Here is a 20,325-nt window from a genome sequence, read left to right on the forward strand (position 1 = left end):
CGCCCCAGGGGACCTTTTCATAGCCGCGGGGGAAAAGTGTTGCATGTTCGTGTGTGAAAGAGAGAGGGAGACAGACAGAGTCTCAGTGCCACCATTATTGGGCAAAACTAAAAGGGGCTCGAAAACGGCGTTCGTTCGCTTTCGCACTTTCGGCCGTGGGACTCCGCCAGGACTCCAACAGGATGGATAACTCCACCAGGAGGGAGGACTCCACCAGGAGGGAGGACTCCACCAGGAGGGAGGACTCCACCAGGAGGGAGGACTCCACCAGGAGGGAAGACTCCACCAGGAGGGAGGACTCCACCAGGAGGGAGGACTCCACCAGGAGGGAAGACTCCACCAGGAGGGAAGACTCCACCAGGAGGGAGCACTCCGCCAGGACTCCGCCAGGACTCCGCCAGGACTCGGCCAGGACTCCGCCAGGACGGCGTCGTCGGCGAGGCCCTTGTTGATGATGGCGCTCGTGATTCATGGCGGCCAAGTCCTTTACAACCGGCCATTGTAGCTTCCAGTTCATTCCGGCGGACCGAACCGCGCGCCGCGCCTGCTCGCGTTAATGTGTGTTATTTTTCCCGACTCCTCTCTCTCTCCCTCTCGCTCTCGTATGGGGTCTGCGCACAGAGTACATATTTTATGTTGCCTTTTTCAGAAGGGGTTCAGTCAGAGGCCACTGGGGTGGGGTATTTGAGGTGGGTTGCCTGTGTTGGCCTGTGTGCCGCATCCAGGCGGTTTCGGTTGGTTGGTCACCCCGGCCGGCGTGGCCAGAGATGGTCTCTTGTGAAGGTGCAGTTGTTCCGGTTCTCGCACACCCCAGACCCAAAATATTACCGAACATTGTCCCTTGAGCGGAAAACTGTGCTGGAGGTCTTTCTCGGGTCTCGTAGAGTTTTTCTGGTGCTGAGAGCGGGGGGGAATTTTGTGGTTTTTAAAATAGTCTTGTTATTGAATGCCCGACAGTGTAGGGGCGGAACCTGTGGTCGAAGTACGAGCATGTGCAGGGCGGCAGGGCGCGCGCGGCACGTAACGGGCGCTAGAGGCGGGACAGCGGGCGCGCGCGGCGCGGAGAGAGAGAGAGAGAGAGAGAGAGAGAGAGAGAGAGAGAGAGAGAGAGAGAGAGAGGCGGCTAGAGATAGAATGAGTTAGAGGGAGACGGGGATAGAGGACAGGCGTATTATTTATTGGAGGCCGCGCGCGGGTATCGTATCCAGCCCTGCAGCTACTGGCCGCCTGCCCCGCCTCGCCCCGCCTCACCCGCCACGCCCCGCCCCGCCGCCCACGCTCGAGACCCCGCGCGGGCAGGCCGCGGGTGCGCGCCGTGCCGTGCCGCGCCGTGCCGTGCCGATGAGTGCTCAAGTTGATCGCGTTTTCCAGGCGGGCAGGTGTGTGTGGGGAGGGGAGGGGGAGGGGGCTTGGCTCGCAGTAATAAAATCCAATGAGAACGCTCTGGGCTGCTTTGCCTGCCCCCCCCTCCCCCTTCTTGTCAAGTCAGCTTTATGTAGCCGCCCCGCCGACTGCAGGCCGCGGCAGGCCCTGCGCCTTGAGCCCTTGGCGGCTTGGACACTGATTCCGAGAGTCGTTTTCGTCGCTCTGTCTCTCTGATGGGACATCCTGTAAAGGTGCGAGAGAGACCGAGCGACGAAAACGACTCTCGGAATGAGTCTGCTGGAGGCGTCTGGGTCGCGTTGTCGTTTTCGCCCTTGTGACTCACTCACTCCACGCCTCGTGTTGCTCAAATGTTTGAGCGTCGGGTGTCGTCGGCTCGGCGGGCCGCGGTTCGGTTCGGGCCTCGACCGCCCCGCCAACGCCCCCGTCCAACTCGAAAATAGAAAACGCACGGTTTCCTCTCAAATTTCGTGCGACGCTGGTGACATGGCGAGCCTCGCGTGGGCTGCTCCCGGCTGCGCGGCCAAGCCGGGCCGAGCTGGCTAGCTGGCGGGCTGGCTGGCTAGCTAGCTGGCTGGCTAGCTAGCTGGCGGGCTGAACTGGCTGGCTGGCTGGCTGGCTGAACTGGCTGAACTGGCTAGCTAGCCGGCTGGCTGAACTGTCTGGCTGGCTGACTAAACTGGCTGCCTGGATTCGCTGTGCGCGCGCAGTTTTCTCGTGTGCTCCGCTTGGCTCCGCTTGGCTTTGTTTTTCTCATGTTCTAGTGCACCGCGAGCCACCGGCCCGGCCTCTCAGGTGTGCCTCTAGGTGTGCCGTGCCGGGCTCTGCCCGCTCTGCCGCTGCCGGCGTCGGGGGTAGACGCGGCGCGGCACGGCACGGCACGGCATGCGCACCTGGGCCGCGCGCTGCGCGCTGGAGCAGGACAAGTGGAGTGACTCGGTGGCGGCTCGGCTCGGCTCCTCCTGGACAATGGAGCGCGGCGTGCAATGCGTGCAGTGCTCCACACTCACTCACACACGCACACGCGCACACACGCACACACACACACCAACACACACACATACACACACTCGACACGCACGCACTCACTCTTTTCCCCTGTTTCTGGGTTCGTGTCCTGGCCGAGATCATTGCATGTGATTCGGAGCGGCCCCTGGCTGGAGTCTCCAGCCAGTGCACTCTTCCAGTGTGTCCGGGCTAGCCTGGTCCGGGTGTCTGTCTGTCTCGCGGACAGTGTCGCACAGTGGGCCAGAAGACCGGCGGAGGCGGCCAAAACTCTAGACGCGTTTTGAGCTCCAGAGTCGCTAAACAGGCCTCGAACCGAACGTGTGACCCCACCAATGGATTCCTCGTTCGGAGAGCAATCCATTGGTGGGGTCACACGTTCGGTTCGAGTCCCATTTAGCGACTCTGCAGCTCAAAACGCGTCTAGAGTTTTGGCCGCCTCCACCGGTCTTCTGGCCCACTGTGTGTCGCGGACGGACACGCTCCCTGGACGATGTCCGGCCCAGGGGCGTGCACAGCTCGCCTCCTCGGGAGGGGCGGTGGAACCTTTTTTTGAGGAACTTTGCCTAACTTCCAGGAGTTAGACGCCAAAACCTGCCTCAAAAGTATACCTTTTGGGGTCCTTCGGGGGGGGCGATCGCCCCCTCCGCCCCCCCCTTGTGCACGCCCGTGGTCCGGCCAAGGGCGAAGCGTGGAATCGCCCTGACGGGAAAGCTTAAGGGCGCGACGAGCGCCCATCTCTTTCCTCCCTGATGACAGGCTGCACCGCGCTCTACAGCATGCCTGTTTCCACAGTGTGGCAAACAGGGTTCGAAAGGTGGCGGTTTATGCTCGGTTCCGTGCGGTTATTATGCCTGAAGCCACCTAGTTGTTGTTTTTTCGTGCCGCTGCACTGTCTGCAGGGTGCGTCGCCAGTGTGCATTACAGGCTTTTGCCGCCGATGAGACCCGTCTCGTTGAACGCCAAGCTGGTGCTCCGCCTGGAGTGTTACCCTGGAGGGTTTAGTGCATGATTGCAGCCCGGCTGCCCAACACAGGCACCCCTTTTCGAGTGTAGTTTCTTGCGGCTTGTGGAGCAGTGTGGAACAGTGTGGTGGAACGGGCACCGCGTAGAGGCTGTCGCTCTTCTCGGAGTCGCCGCGGTGCAAACTGGAATGGCCACTCGTCCGATCGGACAGCGGCCTCAGCGGCCCCTTGCTTCTTACCAAGAGCGGCGACGGCGTGGCGGCGCGGCGTGGCGGCGTGGCGGCACCCGGCTGCAAATACCCGAATCGGCAAACGCCGCGCGGGGCCTTTCTCTGCTGCCCACTTTTCACCGCCCTTTTTTCACTCCCCACTTTTCACTCCCCACTTTTCACTCCCCACTTTTCACTCCCCTCCACTGTGTACTCTCCACTTCCCACTATCCACTCCCTGAACCCGCCCACAGTGGGCCAGAAGACCGGTGGAGGCGGCCAAAACTCTAGACGCGTTTTGAGCTCCAGAGTCGCTAAACGGGACTCGAGTCGAACGTGTGACCCCACCAATGGATTCCTCGTTCGGAGAGCAATCCAAAGGTGGGGTCACACGTTCGGTTCGAGTCCCATTTAGCGACGCTGTATGCACAATCGTAACCATTTCTGCTTGTGCCCGCCTTGTCCTTCGCGGCGGCCTCGTCGCCGTCCTCGTCGCCGTCCTCGTCGTCCTCGTCGCCGTCCTCGTCGTCGGGGAGCTCTCACGCGTGATGTGCGATGCGTATCGCGCCGACGGGGAGCGGCAGGGCGCGCAGGGCTTCCACCAAGGCGGGGCGGGCTGGTGATCCATTATTTACAATTAGTCCCAGCGGCCGGCCGGCCGGCTGGCTGGCTGGCCGGCGGAGGCAGGCAGTCCGAGGTCCGCGCCTCTGCTCTGATTAACTCGGCGGAGCGTATTTTTATTTTCGCGCGGGAAAAAAAGAAAAAGAGAGACGGGATTAAAAAGTTAGGCGGCTGCGGGACGGAGTGCGTAAAAGTCCAGCGCCAGAGGTATTCTGCCGAGGGACTCCGCACGGCGTAGCCCTGTCTCTCTCGCACCCGTGGGGCGGTGCGAGAGAGAGACAGACGGGGCGAGCAGGCGCACAGTGGGCCAGATGACCGGTAGAGCGGCCACAATTCAAGACGCGTTTTGAGCTCCAGAGTCGCTAAATGGGACACCAACCGAGCGTGTGACCCCACCAATGGATTCCTCGTTCGGAGAGCAATCCAAAGGTGGGATCACACGTTCGGTTCGAGTCCCATTTAGCGACTCTGGAGCTCAAAACGCGTCTGGAGTTTTGGCCGCCTCCACCGGTCTTCTGGCCCACTGTGAGGCGCCGCTCGCGCCGCTTGCTCGGCCGGACACGCCATTCGTAAGCTGTCGCCTGATCTCTCAATCTGAATCGATGTCTCGATAGGCCGGCCGGCCCGTCGATGTGTGCTCGAGGTCTCGATCGATTCAAATGGGCTGGCTGGACGGCCTGACGGGCTGACGCGCTAGAGAGAGACAGAGACAGGTGGGCTGGAATGGATCCACTTACTGGCGAGGAATGAGCGAGACCGGCCAAGTCGAGCAGATCGAGATTTCGCCGATTGTGCGAATAAGCCTGCGCGACGATGAGGAGCCCCGCCTCACCCCGCCTCACCCCGCCCCGCCCCGCCCCGCCCGCGTTTTGAGGAGGAAGGTACAGTCCGCGGCCAAAGCGGCGGCGCGTTTGGGGCGACGCTGCAGCCTGTCAAATGTACAGTCGCAGCCAAAAAAATTTGACCTTTTATTTATTAAATTGGGTTGTGTGTTTCTCTTTTTTTTTCGATGTTTGGGCTGCCATTGTGTGTCTTCGCCCTGGACGGCCCTTCGACGGGCCGGACGGGTACAAACGAGCGAGGCCGACTCCATGACCCTCGCGGGGTGTCTGAGTTAGAGAGAGAGAGAGAGAGAGAGAGAGAGAGAGAGAGAGAGAGAGAGAGAGAGAGAGAGGGAGGGAGGGAGGGAGAGAGAGGGGTGGCCTCGTCCACAGTCAAACACTGCTGGGCCAGCAAGCCCTTCGGGCCCTTTGGGCGTCTTTGGCACTGGCAGTACATGCCCGGGCCGGTGTTGCGTTTCGTTTCGCCCTCGGCCCGGCCGGCCCTTGCAGTGCCTTGCAGCGCCTCGCCGCCCGGACGCCGATTGTAATTAGAATGATGGACTGCCGACGGCGCGGCGCACAGTGGGCCAGAAGACCGGTGGAGGCGGCCAAAACTCTAGACGCGTTTTGAGCTCCAGAGTCGCTAAATGGGACTCGAACCGAACGTGTGACCCCACCAATGGGTAGCTCTGAGAACGAGGAATCCATTGGTGGGGTCACACGTTCGGTTCGAGTCCCATTTAGCGACTCTGGAGCTCAAAACGCGTCTAGAGTTTTGGCCGCCTCCACCGGCTTCTGGCCCACTGTGCGGCGGCGCGGCCCCACTGCTACTGACCTCTTTGTAACCCGCATCCTGCCCGCTTGTTTGACCCACGTATCCTCTCTGCGGCTCAAAGGATCCCCTGGATGCCCCGACCGGTGGCGTGGATCCCATACTGTTCCCAGGCACGCCACTGCCCCGCCGTGCCCCGCCGGGGGCCGAACCCCCCCCCCACACACACACGCACACACACGCACATGCGTGCGCGTACACGCAACGCGTTCCAATTTGGGCCTTTTTCGGCCGGCATTGTGGTCTTGGGAGGTCATTGCGGGGCCCAGCAGGCTGATTCCGAGAGTCGTTTTCGTCGCTCTGTCTCTCCCGCACCCATACGGGACGCGCCGTGAGCGCGAGAGAGACACAGAGCGACGGAAACGGCGGCCGACCGCCATCTGGAGTTCCAGCGCTCCAGGCTGCAGTCCAGCAGTCCAGTGGCCAGTCTGGATCGGCGGTCGCCATTTTGGGCTTCTGTCTGTACCGGCATTAACTTTTATTACAAGATTAACTTGATTTTCAAATTTGACGTCTGAATTGTTTTGTTGTGGCGCCCCGGCGTTGAGGTCCCCGTCGGACTGCGTCGGACCGGCCCCGGCGGGAGAGGCGGCGGTGCGGCGGCGAGCGTCCCGAGTCCACTCTGTTCCCTAACGTGTTCCTTTCTTGTTGTTGCAGCAGAAGATCTCCTTCTGGTTCGCCACGGGAGGCGCCGGCTTCTGTCTGAGCCGGGCCCTGGCGCTCAAGATGCTCCCCGTCGCCGGGTAAGTCTGCAGCTGTCTGCAGCTGTCTCGCTGCTCGTGTACTAGCCGATAAGCGGGCCTGGCTGGACCCTATCGCGGGGACGACGCGCCACCAGTGTACCAGTCGCCACTGAACCCGCGCACCGCGTTTTTGAAATCCGGCCAGGAGACTGGTTCCGAGAATCGCCTTCGTCGCTCTGTCTCTCTCGCACCCATGGGGCGCCCCGTAGAGGTGCGAGAGAGACAGAGAATCGGTCTCCCGGACCTGCGAGCGCTCTCCAGCGCCTGCGGGTCGGGGGTAGGCCACGCCACGCGGCATCGCTGTCGCATGGCAGCCTACCCCGCAGGCGTTCTGCCAGATTGACGCGCTGCTCTGCGTGCTGTGCCTGAGCTTCGAGGCTACCTTTTGTGTGCCCGTGTGTGTGCCGCTCGGACCTGATTATCCTTCTGAAAGGGTTCCCTGCTCGCTTTAAAAAAGAGAAAAGAAAGTGGGGTTTATGTATAAAGCTGCTATAAAAGTGCATGAAATTGGCACCCTGGCAGAATCGCCGACCCTCGCGGCCCCGTGCTCTACCCTTCGCCGCCCGCGGGCCTTCCGGCGGTGAACTGAGCCCCCCTTCCCCCTCCCCTTCCCCGGGGGCACTCTGGGTACACTTTACATGCGCGTGACGACCCGACGGCCTGGCCAGGAGACTCATGCTGAGGGTTGTCTTGGTCGCTCCGCCTCTCTCGCGCCCACACGAGACGCCCCACTGGTGCGAGAGGGACGGAGCGACGACGACGACTCTCGGAATCGGCCTGCAGGGCACGTCCAGATTACAGTGGGGGCTCGCACCCGGAGGCAGGGCGGCTCCTCGGCTCCTCCGTGGTTAGGCCCCCGCGGCCCATACCGCACAAGGCTGTCTGTCTGTCTGTCTGTCTGTCTGTCTGTCTGTCCGTCCGTCCGTCCGCTGTCTGCCCGTCTGTCTGCCCGTCTGTCTGCCCGTCTGTCTGCCCGTCTGTCTGTCTGTCTGTCTGTCTGTCTGTCTGTCTGTCTGCTTGTCTGTCTGCCCGCCCGTCTGTCTGTCTGTCTGTCCGCTGTCTGTCTGTCTGTCTGTCTGTCCGTCGCTGAATTAGCCAGGGAATCGGTTCGTCTGGCGGCGCGCGCGGTGCGCGGTGACAAGTAGGAATGCCCCGGCGGGGCGCTGGGCGGTCGAGAGGCTGGTGCGAGCGAGACGGAGCGATGTTCTGGCGGCCGGGCCTGCCGGTGCGAGCGAGACGGAGCGATGTTCTGGCGGCCGGGCCTGCCGGTGCGAGCGAGACGGAGCGATGTTCTGGCGGCCGGGCCTGCCGGTGCGAGCGAGACGGAGCGATGTTCGGGCGGCCGGGCCTGCCGGTGCGAGCGAGACGGAGCGATGTTCGGGCGGCCGGGCCTGCCGGTGCGAGCGAGACGGAGCGATGTTCGGGCGGCCGGGCCTGCCGGTGCGAGCGAGACGGAGCGATGTTTGGTGACCGTGCGAGGAATGCCCTAATGAGCAAGCAGCGCGGACTGGGCGACTCGGCCTGTGTCGCTGGAGTCCAGCTGGAGTCCGCTCGACCGTCCGAAATGGAGGATCGGCACCCTTGCCTCGCCTCGCCGCCATCCCCTCGCATTTTGGAAGAATTTTAGTTGGACCGGCCGGCGGTACTTGTAGTATTCCCTGATTGGGAGCGGATTCCGACCGCTGTGCGGGCGGGGCGGGGCGAATTTATGTGCCACCCTGTTGATTTGTCATGTCACTGGCAAGGCCTCTGTCCAGGCCGGAGGAGTAGCCTCCTGAAAGAGACCCGAAGGGGCCCTTCCTGCCACACTATACTCGATTCGGACTTAGCGCAATAAAAGACCAAAGTTTTCGTCTGTACCTTGTTTCTGTACCTCCACGTCTGACCGCCATGTTTCCACCTGTTGCAGGGGCGGCAAGTTCATCAGCATTGGCGAGAAGATCCGCCTCCCGGACGACGTCACCATGGGCTATGTCATCGGTAAGGAAGTAGGCAATGCAATCGATTATAGTGGCTCGCGGCCGAAACTCTAGACGCGTTTTGAGCTCCAGAGTCGCTAAATGGGACTCGAACCGAACGTGTGACCCCATCAATGGATTGCTCTCCGAACGAGGAATCCATTGGTGGGGTTACACGTTCGGTTCGAGTCCCGTTTAGCGACTCTGCAGCTCAAAACGCGTCTAGGGTTTTGGCCGCCGCCGCCGCCTGTCTTCTGGCAAATCCACTGTGCGGGTGCTAATTGGCGGCCCAGTGGATCTGTCGGCAAAGCGTTTGGCGCTGCGTTTTTGCGTGCAGCCGATTTCCCCGTTCGGAAGGCCCAAATTGGGGGCTGGAGGCTCGAGGTGGGGCCGAGGCGTGTAATTGAAAGCGAGCCACAACACTGCCTTGCCTGCCGGCTTGCCCACAGTCAGTGTTCCCTTGGAGGTTTTTCTCTCTTTTCGGTGGCCCGTCTCATTCTTGCCCCCCACCCCGCCCCGCCCCACAGGAGGGGCCCCCGTCGGCCCCACTGGAAATTTCGGCCCCTTTTCAAAAGGCAAGCATCCATTGTTGCGCGTCGCTGCTGCGTAGCAATCAAAATTTCTGACATTTTTGTGAAAGTCGCGCAAAATAAGAAGGGCGAGCTGCTTTGCGACTTGCGAGCGCGGGGCACCACAGCGCCCTTTGTTTTTCGCGCCCCGACTTTTTAATGAGTCGGATTGCCGGATTGTGATTGTTGATTGGCCACTGTAAATGAGCGCGGCATGAGGGGGACATGGCCGCCCAAAGCTCGTATTTCATGACGTGCTTAATTGGGCGGGGCTGGGACCTTGTGTCGTGGCTGCCAGCCCTGTCTGCCCCGCCAGGGTCCACGGTCGTGGCAGGGCAGTGTGGAGTGCAGGGCAGGGAGCATCGCGGACAGGCAAGCCGGTCCTGCCTCCCGTCTCCGCTCTGCTCGGCCACGGCCTCCGCCAAGCAGGCTTCGCCTTGCTACGCTTTGCCACGCTTTGCCGGCCCGGCCTCGGCCCTCCTGCGGGCAGTGGGCCAGAAGACCGGTGGAGCGGCCAAAACTCTCGACGCGTTTTGAGCCCCAGAGTCGCTAAATGGGACTCGAACCCAACGTGTGACCCCACCAATGGATTGCTCTCCGAACGAGGAATCCATTGGTGGGGTCACACGTTCGGTTCGAGTCCCATTTAGCGACTCTGCAGCTCAAGACGCATCTGGAGTTTTGGCCGCCTGCGCCGGTGTTCTGGCCCACTGCTGCGGGCAGCCAAACCGAGTGCCGCTCTCCTTACTCTTTCGTCTGTCTCTGTCTTCCCTCTCGCTACCGTGTCGGCACGGCGGCTCCGCCGTGAGTGAGAGAGACAGACAGCGAGAGGCCTCTTTGATCCGAACACGGTGGTGCACTGTGATTGGTCAGACCACCGATCCCCCCTCCTTTTTCCCCCTTTCGGCAGGGGCCCGGCAATCGGACATAAACCGTGGGCTTTACACAACAGAAACGCGACTTTTAATATCTCGTGGATCCCTTGGTTTTATTTTTACGGCTTGGTTTCTGGCGTGAGGCCGCTCCGTTTCTCATTAATGAAAGCCAGCCTGATGAGATTAGAGGAATGGAGGAGGAAAGTGGGAAAGATTTGCCGGTGGAATTTCCACTTTGTCCCGCTCGGCGAGTCCCGGAGTCACGACAGTTACATTTTGTAGTCTGTGGCTGACGTCCAGTTTTGAAGCTGTGTGTCTCACCGGACTATTATTTCTCGGTTCCAGAACACCTGTTGCGGAAACCCTTGACTGTCATCGACCAGTTTCACTCACACTTTGAACCAATGAAGTTCATCCATCAGGAAACAATGCATGAGCAGGTGAGTGTCCCACTCAGAAAAATCTTTTATTCTCTGCAACAGTCCTGTTGGGTTGATTTTTTGATGATAATTGTGCTTTTGTTTGTTGCAGATCACCTTCAGTTATTCTCGTTACAGCAAGAATGAGGTGAATGTTCTAAAAATAGATGGCTTTGACTCAAGGCTTGATCCCACTAGGTAAGTCAGAGAAGTTCTATTGAGTGCAAACTATTTTTTCTTAAATTTATCAATATCAGACATCTAATTGTTTTGTTTTGTTTTCCTGTTTAGATTTTTGTCTCTTCACTGCCTCCTGTTTCCATATCTGAGTTTCTGTCCAAGATGATGAATTACTTAGAGACTTGATTCTAGTCGAAATGGGATTATTCAGGAAGTGTTCAGTCTGCTCATGTTAAAGAAATGTCTGCTTACTAGAGGCAAGGGAAAATGACTCAGAGGCATCATCGCCATTCCCTTGAACAACTTAAGGCACTTTGAGTCATCCTTCGTTGCAGCATTTGTGTGTGATAATGTGCTGGAGAAAATTGATTCTGACCCCTCTGTTGATTTTTATCAAATTAGTACATGAAATTTTATTTTTTGCCATTCTTTTGTTTTTTAAATTTATTATCAAAAATCAACTTAAAATTTATTTTATTGAAATTGACATTAGTCAGTCTGCCCAGTCATTTAGAGGCAGGCATGTAAGGGGTAAGACATAAACTGTGATCATCTTTGTACAGTATTCTTGTTGTTGTAATTAGTTCTTGTTAATTTTATTGTTATTTAGATGGATATAGTATTTGAGTGAATGTATAATGATGTTATGTGTTTTAATAGTCAAGACATACCTCTAAGGAATACTAGAAGGTTGCACAATAATGCAACTTTTAAAATGGTGCTGCTCATGTCATATTAATTTTATGATCTGGGTGATAGATAGACACTGTTAGCTTAGGTATTTATGCCTTGTGCTCTTAGCTTACATATTTATCAGTGCCTTTTGGCAGTATGCCAAGTTCCCTCTTGTTTTGTTTAAGTACATGCAGAATGTGTGTCTGCGTTTCAAGTTACCAACTACCTTATTGTTCACTTAATTAAGGCATTGAAGAAGTAAATTTAACATGTGAAGCAATTTACATCAATGTTATGACAGCAAAATTAGAAATGTTTTTCAAATTCCAAACTAATGTTATGTTTTGAGTGTGTGTGAAGGTGTGTTTTGAGTTACAGAATAAGAAGTGAAATATGTGCTCACATTGAGTTTAAGACCTCCATCAAAGTACAGTATAAGTAATCTTTTTCGAAAGTTGTGCCATAATGTAATAGTAATGCGTCATTTTAGAACTTAATGAAGAAATGTACATATGTATCCATATTTGATTGTGAAGTCTTAGGTTCACCATCATAGAATAATCATAAAAGAGCCTTTTAAAAATTTGTTTCATTTCACAAACCTTATCTTGCAAGGACCTCACTAAGGCAAGAGGGAAAAAGAACCCAAGAATTTTTTTACCACAAACTTTAATTTCATTGGAAGATACAGAAAACAGTAATAAATGCCTCATCAGATGTAACAACTAGTGGAATGAGAAATTTGGGAGCAACTAACAGCAAGCACAGCCTGAAGGTAGAAAAAACAAGTACTCTAGAAATCATGAGATAATTCTGCTTGAGCTAGTTGCTGGAGCAGTTTAATGCTCAGGACAGAAGGGGGGCTTGTGTATACATACTAACAGGGGATATGTGTTGCAGGTTGCTCACTATCAGGCGCATAGGAAATTTAACAGGGGGAATGGCCCATCCCCCCTTTAAAAGAAAAAAAATGGCTCACACCTGGCGAGCTGTTCTTACAAAAAATGGCTGAACTAATAAAAGAGCACCGGCATTTGAAATACACACACACATTGTGCAAAAATAACATAGCCCATACCACTTCAGTCAAACAACTTAAAATTATAAACCAATCAGACATTGGAGTTCCACAATTTAACAACATTTTGCAGAGAGATATCAGTCATAAAACAAAAGAAAATACTTAAGTACTCTTAGAGCTATGAATAAGTATTCTTACAGAAATAATTCAGGAAAAAATAGGGAGATTTCATATTTTTGTTTGCTTTTTATATGACATGTAATCTTTTCATGAAAGCGATGTGATGATTATTCAGAGTGATGTAAACAAAAAATGTTGCTGACCCAAACTTCAGTAGAGCATTTAAGATTTTGCTATACACACAGGCCATGAGTAGAACATGTGGAGAAGTCTATTATCAATATTTGCTTGACTTTAGGAAGATGGCACATAAGTCAGCTTGACATGAACAAAAGTATGATACAACAGAACACCATAAAAAGAAAGAATCCTTTGATTTGGTCTTACAATCAAAACCATTCAATTTTTTATTTTAACTAAATCATTCATACTCCGCAATAAGCACCATCATATAAACACCTACAAGAAGAGCAATTATTTCCTTTACAGACTGCCAAAACTTAGTGTCTACTAATAGTTCTGGAATAACTGTCACTGTGGCAACATAAATGAAGCCACCTGCTGTGAAGGGCAAAATCCAAGAAGCACCCACGTCACCTGTTAGCAAGAAAATAATTTGAAATAACTGCAGTCAAACAGTATCACAAGAGATTATTAGTTTTAAAAGCTCATTTTTGATAGAACTTACCAGCTCCCTGAGATAGAAGGGAGAATACAGTCCCCGAAAGAGCTCCCACTGCAGTCACAAGCTGCAGCATCATTGCCTAGAGGAAAAAGAAATAGTAATTTGTGTTAACAAAATTCAGAAAGAAATGAAGCAATCTGTAAACTACCTTAGAAACCCACCTTCCTTCTCGTGCATCCAGATTGGATAAGAATAGCAAAATCTCCAATTTCATGAGGAACTTCATGGAACAGAATTGTTATAGTAGTAATGATGCCAACATTGCGGCCTGCAAGGTAAGATGCACCAATGGCCAAGCCATCAGTGAAGTTGTGAGTGAAATCAGCAGCTAGATTCAGGTATGCTGAAACTTTGATATCTCCTTCTGCAACAATTATGAAACAAAATTAGTCATTTGGTTGAAGTTTGGAGGGAGGAGAGCTTGACACTGCATCATCGAATCAGGGACCGTACCTGATTTCTTCTGAACAACTTCTTTGGTCTTTTCCTTTGTCTTGCCTTTAGAGGTTTCAGAATCTTTAGCATCTTTCCCAGCTTTTTCCTCCTTGGGAGCTGGCTTTGGCGGACCATGAGAGTGACCGTGGTCACCTTTCACAAGGCGTACAAACTTTTCCACCATTAAGAAGACCAGAATTCCACTCAGAACAGCAAGACCAACGCTCATATCATGACCATGACCATGACCATCTTCACCATGGCTGTGGCTGTGACCGTGGCTGTGATCATGGCTCTGACCGTGGCCGTGATCATGTTCATCATGCTCACCATGAGTGTGGGGAGCAAGTGCATGAGGAATCAGATGCAAGAAGGCATCACCAAGCAGTCCTCCAGAAGCAAATGCAAGAAGAATTTTCAGCAGCGGCTCCCTTTCAGCAGAGCCATCAAGCGGAACGATGTACAAAAGCAGGAAAGGAGCAAGACTGATGAGCAATGTCGATACAATAGCGTCCATCCAAACAGACGATGTATCTGATCCAGACATCGATTCACTCTTCTTCGGTGGAGCCGTCTGGCCTAAACTTGGAGATTCCTTTCTCACCTGTTCTTGTGCTTCATTTGCTGCTTTTGAATACTTAAAGGATGGTTTTTCATGGTGATGATGATCGTGATGATCATGACCATCGTGATCATGATGGTGGTGGTGGTGGTGATGATCAACACCATCGTGCGAATGTCCATGACTTTTAACTAAAGTTGGAAAACTAAAAAATATCAAAACACATAAAAGGCCTAAACATATATTCACTAACACTTGTTTGGTTATGAAAGGTCTATTCTCTTGCTCCATTGCTTTTGTTGTGCTCTGTCCACTTTGGTCTGACTGCCTCACTGGCTTCTTGGTTGTCATTTTTGCAAGTCGAGTCAGGCGCGAGGTGTGTCTTTGTTCATAATAGCAAACGTTTCACGCCGATAAGGAAACCGTGACTTTGGCACAAACAGAAAAGCCGACGACAACCAGTAGGTGGTTGTGTGTGTGTGGCAGGTTGAGCTTCGGATTCGTGCCGCTAGGAGGCGCTTCGGGAAGCCCTACATTCACATTCATATTTGAAATTCCAAGACAGGACAGAGATAGGATTTTGGGCTAAGTTTTGGGTAAGATTTTGATTAAGGCTTTCAGAGTTGGATTTGACAAGACTACGAACTTTAGGACGGAAGGAGTCCCTACCGTTCAGGACGAATAATGCTGACAGCAGTTGGCAGGGACCGAGACTAGAACGACAGCGATGAAAAATTGCTGGTGCACCTATTTGTGTGTGTGGAAGTGGAAAGCACCCGCTGGAGGAAGGGGGTAAATTTTGCGCCCCTGCAGCAGACACGGCGGACACCCCCACAACAGCTGTCAAGTGTCTTCTGCTACTGTGCGCAGTTAAAATTGGCGAAGCCATGGGAACCTTAGTTGTGTAAACAGTCATCATGATGGAAGAGGTTTCAATCTCTGGCGAGGAGGCCGAGGGGTTTGATTTGTACGATGGAAAGCCCTCTGGAGAGCGTTGGGCTCCAGTTGGAGCCAGCGAACTGGACGACGAAGCCCAGTTCGAATCTGCTTACGAAGGCAATTGGTACGTTTTCTATGTTTCTGGTCCTTACATGAACATTTTAGTTTGGGTTTTCCGTTGTGGTGGACGTTACCTGACTACTTTCCAAATCTCGTTGAGGAGCCACTATCTAATGCCAGTGTGGTTAGGGGTGGTTGTCATGTTGGTTAGGGGGTGGCTACACCAATCTGGTGGCCTCAAAAGACAACGTAATTTAAAATGATTTCCCTGAGAATAGCAGGGACTTGCAGGAACTAGCAAAAAGTGTGTTCTGGATTGTTAATTATGTTCCCGCTTCTGTATTTCAGCTTTTACCCTGGTGACTTATCTCGAACGAAGGAGTTGGAAGAACAGCTTGATGTTGTCAATTCATCTCTCATTGCACTGACATCACACTTTGCTCAGGTACAACTTTTTTATACCATATGAAAAAAAAGTATTGCTGTTTATTGGTTATTTAGTTGTTTCATTATATGTACCTGTTTCAGGTACAATTTCGTTTACGGCAAGTTGTTGATGCCCCAGTGAATGACAAAGATGCTCTTCTCAAAGATCTGGAAGAATTTGCATTTCGTGGCATTCCAGAGGTCAAGGGACCCCATTTTTTCTGCAAAGATGATAAAGAATCGGTAAAATTGACTTAAATTTGCTGTCATGACTTTCTTTTACAAGACCATTTCTACTGATATTCTTTTTTCTTTGTTAGAGTGCAAATAATCAGGAAGACTATGTGACACAGCAGAGAGAAAAACAAAAAGAACTGATAAAACAGTTAAAGGAGCAGTTAGAGGATTTAGAGAAGTATGCCTATGAGACTGGTGGTGCTGGGCTCCCTCAAAGTGTACTTCTGGAGAGACAGAAGCTACTTATCGGTAAGACTTGCTCCCATTCAGTTTCTACTCCTGCAACTCTTGTGTTTCCACCATGTATAAGAAAATCTGAGAGATATCATTTTCTATGTTTTTGCCTTTAGATGAACTGAAAGGAAAGTTGAATCTCAAAGTTGATGATATTGAAGTGTTAACTCCAGAAATGTTGAAGAAAGAAGTTGATGAGGCAGTTGGGGAGGTAAACAAATTTTAATAATTGAAATGTAATGGCAAGCTTTATTTTAGTGCGGATTGCATGTGGTTGGCATTGGTCATTTGGGATAATAATAGGATAGGGGACAAAAATGAGACATACTATCAACATACTACATCCTGAACAAGTAGAATCATCTAGAAATGGAGAGTCCCATTTTTACCCCTGCAATATTTTTAACTATGTCCCATTGTTACTTCAACTGACCCTACTAACTTTCTTTCTTTTTTTTAAAAATCGTCCCAATAATACTAACAAACTAATCATTTTCATGCTAGCTAATCAACCCACTAAAGGTGAAGGAACAACTGGTCAATCAACTGAAAACACAAATTTCTGATCTGGAAAGATTTGTTGACTTTCTTCAAGGTATTTGCATGCAGGCTGTAGCTTGACTTAAACTACTAGTTTTTAATCGTCAGAGCAGTAGTAAATGCCACTTCTGGACGGCTTCAATTCATCTTCTTCTTCAATTTCAGAGACCGGAAATGATCCTCTCCTCACCACTCATCAAAAATGCACATGTAATTGTCGAGTTCACACTGAAACTTGTGCCATCACACAGAGAGCCAAAAAGGTCAAAAGTTATCAAACTCGTCAAAAAGAGTTTGACGTTGAAGAAAAGAAGGTTTGACTCATTTATTTCAGTACTATAATTCTTTGAAGTTTTTAGAATGCTAAATGTATGTTTTACCTGGAAATTAAATTAATTTCTTTGTTGCAGATTCGAGAAAAAACTCTTAATATAGTGAAAAAGGTTGCTGTACTTATGCAAATATTTGCTGTATCGCAGTTTGGATGCGGACAAGATGTATTTAGGAAAAACACCATGAAGAAGACAATGAAAGTTAATCACTGGGGGTGTGTGTCTATATCTGCCTTAAATTTTTTTTTTTGTTTGTTTGTTACTCTCTGTTACTGTTGACTAACATTCTAGTTTCTCCCAATCCCAGTGATTTGCGTGCTCGCCTAGAGGTTGCTGTTGCTGAAGTGTCAGAAATTATGAAAGAAGCCACTGAAGGCCGAAGCACTGGAGAGAGTGAAGACTATGCATCAGACTCTGAAGGAGCGCCTATTGTTATGTGCAATGCTCGCATAACTACTGCTGTTAGAAAAAAATTGGCAATGGCCATTAAAGATCTTATTGAACATGGTCTTATTCAGGTAGAATTAAGCATTTATTTCTGATTGAGATACGTAGTAAATAAAATACTTGGAACTTCCCATTGAATTTATTTTTGTTTCTTGCAGAACAACCAAAATTTGAGCTTGGTTCCACTAATTGGATGCTTTCCTGTCCGTGGCCCTGCAGTGAAGGAAAAAACTTTTCATGCCTGGGAACTTATTTTGGCATATTATGACTTGAAGAATGGAGAGTCTTATAATGCTACACCGGCAAGACGTTTGTCTCAGAGTTTCAACTTGGAACTTGTGGGTGGAGTTGCAGTATCAAACAAGCAGGTAATGAAACAAAGTTATCTTATATCTTTGTTGTGGATTTTGTTTTCAGATGTATAGAAGCATGATGGTGTGTACTAATACCTTTTCTTCCACTGTTTAAACAGCAACTGCTAAGCACCATTGACAACATAATAAGCAGCCACACAAGATATAAACGCAGCTATGATTCTCACTTCAAAGCCTTTGTTTGTGCCGCTTTAAAGTATGTTTGCTTTTTTATTTCATGATCAATGAATTATTACAGATGGTGTTTCTACAATTAGTGATAATTTATTTAATTTAATTTTTTGCAGTTCTAAGAAGCTTGTGTTTTGGTTGAGGCTCATACTCCATTGTCAGCCCATTGTGGAGGCATATTACCAACCATGGAGTTACGTGTGCAAAACTGGTAAGTTAACTGGATAAAAATACGGACATGTAGCAAGTACTACCATGCTGCTGTCTTGTCAGATTTAATACTTTCTATTTTGTTTTTCCTACAGGATTTGAGGACAGCCTTCGTTCATTGGAGAAATTGACAAAATTCCACTTTGAACTTCCAGTTGATTTAGCAGTGAGACAGTTCCAGAACATAAAGGATGCTTTTTAAGCAATTTCTATTTCTGATACGGCCCTTTTGGGATATGCATGACTTTGCACATTCGTCTTGGTCTATAGGAGAGCAAATTTGGTGACTGTTCTTGTGGCACACAGGGAAGTAGTGGAATAAAATAAAATTAGTATCAGAGTGACAAGTATATAAATGACAAGACTTACTTCTGATTTGTAAAATTGTGGCTTGAGTAGTAATGTGATACATGCTCCTAGATGATACAGATTTATTAGTCATATGTACATCTAATTTAATCATAAAGAGAATCTTTAATTTCTTAACTGTGTTTATGTATGCTGTAGACTTATTGGTAAATTCCTATTATCCATGTAACCATGAGGGATGGACCCGTCTCTGAGGATGTAACAGTATTCCGATCAAAACTTCCCGATTGGCGGGATATTTTCCTCAATTAAAATTTTCAGGGAGCCTTGTCTAAAGGGCAAATTATGAAAATCATTGCCAGTGACATTAAATACTTGATCTCCACTTCTGTGTCATATCTGCATCGCAGAAAGATAATATAAGAAGAAAATTTCCATGTCTTTTTTATTAGCTCTTGTATGTTCTAAAGAATCTCAAGATTTTTTTTCCAGAGGTATGATTGTAACCAAACAGTTAATTCATATTATTATTATTAGAATTCCTTTTTTTAGAATGAAAAACATAGTTGATAGTATTCTTAAATGGATTTTATGGTATCATGTTAATTCTGTTGTTTTGTTTTTTCTTGATTTTTTGATTGTACTTATTACCTAGTCAGATTGTAATGCAGATTCCATTTTTGTGATAGTATTTTGTTTTACTGAATATTGTTACATTGTTCTTGTTGTTCTTTTTTTAAACATCAGTTGTTCTGTTATCACCAAAATTAATTTGAATCTCAAAGAAATGCCATATCTGCACAAGTTCACAGATCCTACTCTACTCTATCAATTCTCTTGCCAGCTTGTTTTGAGAATAGTATGTTTATATTGTTTGTTGTATTTTGTAGATGGTTTATAGCTTGGGTCTTCCTGAGTAATTGTTTTGAAATCCTAGTCCTTATTGCAAAGAAAACTTGGTGTGGTGATTTTGTCTTGGGATGTGGAAGTACATATTGTATAATTATTTGGTGTGTACAGTTAGTGTTGTGATATTTTATGTCCACCACTAAAGGTGCCCTTGACTTTGGTGCATTAAAGATAAGATGATAGTTACAGGCCTGAAATAAAGTCTCAAAACATTCAGTGTTGTTTCAATCCAATTTTTATTAACCACATATCGAATTTTAAAACATCCATCTGACGATCGATTACACTTGCATCTGCCTCAAGCAAATATACAGAGACACTGACCTCAAACCTAGCTTCGGAACGAGTTTGTTAGAGTCATGTGAAAGCTATTCAATTCAATGCTGTTTTTTCTTTTTAGTGTGGGCAAAAAATTTTAAAATGGCCAAAACTTGAGTATATTGTGCTGGAGAACTTCCTCAATACTCCTCACTGTATCCTCACTGCATGCGCCGCGTAGGTAGGTAGGCAGCCCACCATCCACAACTACTTCTGCTCAGCTAGCGTTATAAGAAAAGTCATTTTTCGCCAAACAGAAAGCGTCAAAGACCATGGGGCACCGGCTTCTGTTCCTTAGGCCCATAGCAACGTTCCATATGAATTTCAGTCAAATCGGAGGTGGTCGACCATTTTAGTCGAAAAAAAGCTAAGGCAAAGATTTTAAAACGGCCCAAATTCGAGTATGTTGTGCTGGAGGACTCCCTTGTGACTCCTGACCCTATTCCGAAGGCCATTTCGGCTCTTAACGATGTTTTATGGCGAAAAACTGGAGTGCTTTCAAGATGCGCCGTGTAGGTAGGCAACCCACCATCCACACCTTCTACAAATCAACCAGCGTCACGGGAAAAATCATTTTGACACCAAATAGAATGCGTCAAAGACCATGGGGCACCGGGCTTCTGTTCCTTAGGCCCATAGCAACGTTCCATATGAATTTCAGACAAATCGGAGGTGGTCGACCATTTTGTCGAAAAAAAGCTAAGGCTATACATCATGGTTTTTTACCGTTTTTGGCAAAGA

The 20,325-nt window shown here is 50.0% G+C and overlaps 3 protein-coding genes across 3 annotated transcripts in view; 2 read left to right on the forward strand and 1 right to left on the reverse strand.

The window, feature by feature from the left end:
* Window positions 1-11,838, forward strand: part of LOC117651573 (fringe glycosyltransferase) — a gene marked incomplete in the record, with an annotated part of 35,849 nt that extends 24,011 nt beyond the window's left edge. Inside the window, 5 exon segments of the mRNA XM_034395704.1 lie at window positions 6,494-6,579; window positions 8,489-8,559; window positions 10,327-10,421; window positions 10,513-10,598; window positions 10,692-11,838. Coding sequence (XP_034251595.1) covers window positions 6,494-6,579; window positions 8,489-8,559; window positions 10,327-10,421; window positions 10,513-10,598; window positions 10,692-10,746 — 393 coding nt within the window.
* A 75-nt stretch (window positions 11,839-11,913) lies between these two features.
* On the reverse strand, window positions 11,914-14,579 carry LOC117651572 (protein catecholamines up-like). Its single transcript, XM_034395703.1, has 4 exons — window positions 13,535-14,579; window positions 13,243-13,445; window positions 13,085-13,160; window positions 11,914-12,993 (listed from the first exon to the last, which is right to left on the reverse strand). The coding sequence occupies exons 1-4, from the start codon at window positions 14,427-14,429 to the stop codon at window positions 12,818-12,820; spliced, it is 1,350 nt and encodes a 449-aa protein (XP_034251594.1). The 5' UTR covers window positions 14,430-14,579; the 3' UTR covers window positions 11,914-12,817.
* Window positions 14,580-14,995: 416 nt separating this feature from the next.
* LOC117651571 (RUN domain-containing protein 1) lies at window positions 14,996-18,742 on the forward strand. The gene is made up of 13 exons (XM_034395702.1): window positions 14,996-15,141; window positions 15,426-15,522; window positions 15,606-15,746; window positions 15,824-15,989; window positions 16,091-16,185; window positions 16,479-16,569; window positions 16,680-16,828; window positions 16,925-17,061; window positions 17,154-17,364; window positions 17,452-17,661; window positions 17,766-17,863; window positions 17,955-18,049; window positions 18,144-18,742. Exons 1-13 carry the CDS (start codon window positions 14,996-14,998, stop codon window positions 18,248-18,250), a joined length of 1,743 nt encoding a protein of 580 aa, XP_034251593.1. The 3' UTR covers window positions 18,251-18,742.
* The last annotated feature ends 1,583 nt before the right edge of the window (window positions 18,743-20,325 follow it).

This window comes from Thrips palmi, unplaced genomic scaffold (genome assembly GCF_012932325.1).
Source record: "Thrips palmi isolate BJ-2018 unplaced genomic scaffold, TpBJ-2018v1 HiC_scaffold_6, whole genome shotgun sequence".
Classification (NCBI taxonomy): domain Eukaryota; kingdom Metazoa; phylum Arthropoda; class Insecta; order Thysanoptera; family Thripidae; genus Thrips; species Thrips palmi.

Coding starts and splice junctions, on each gene's coding strand:
- LOC117651571 (XM_034395702.1), top strand. CDS start 14,996: ATGATGGAAGAGGTTTCAATCTCTGGCGAGGAGGCCGAGGGGTTTGAT. Junction 16,186..16,478: donor TTGATGAGGCAGTTGGGGAG/GTAAACAAATTT, acceptor TTTTCATGCTAG/CTAATCAACCCACTAAAGGT. Junction 18,050..18,143: donor GAGTTACGTGTGCAAAACTG/GTAAGTTAACTG, acceptor TTTTTCCTACAG/GATTTGAGGACAGCCTTCGT.
- LOC117651572 (XM_034395703.1), bottom strand. CDS start 14,429: ATGACAACCAAGAAGCCAGTGAGGCAGTCAGACCAAAGTGGACAGAGC. Junction 13,446..13,534: donor AGTTGTTCAGAAGAAATCAG/GTACGGTCCCTG, acceptor TAATTGTTGCAG/AAGGAGATATCAAAGTTTCA. Junction 13,161..13,242: donor CTGGATGCACGAGAAGGAAG/GTGGGTTTCTAA, acceptor TTTTTCCTCTAG/GCAATGATGCTGCAGCTTGT.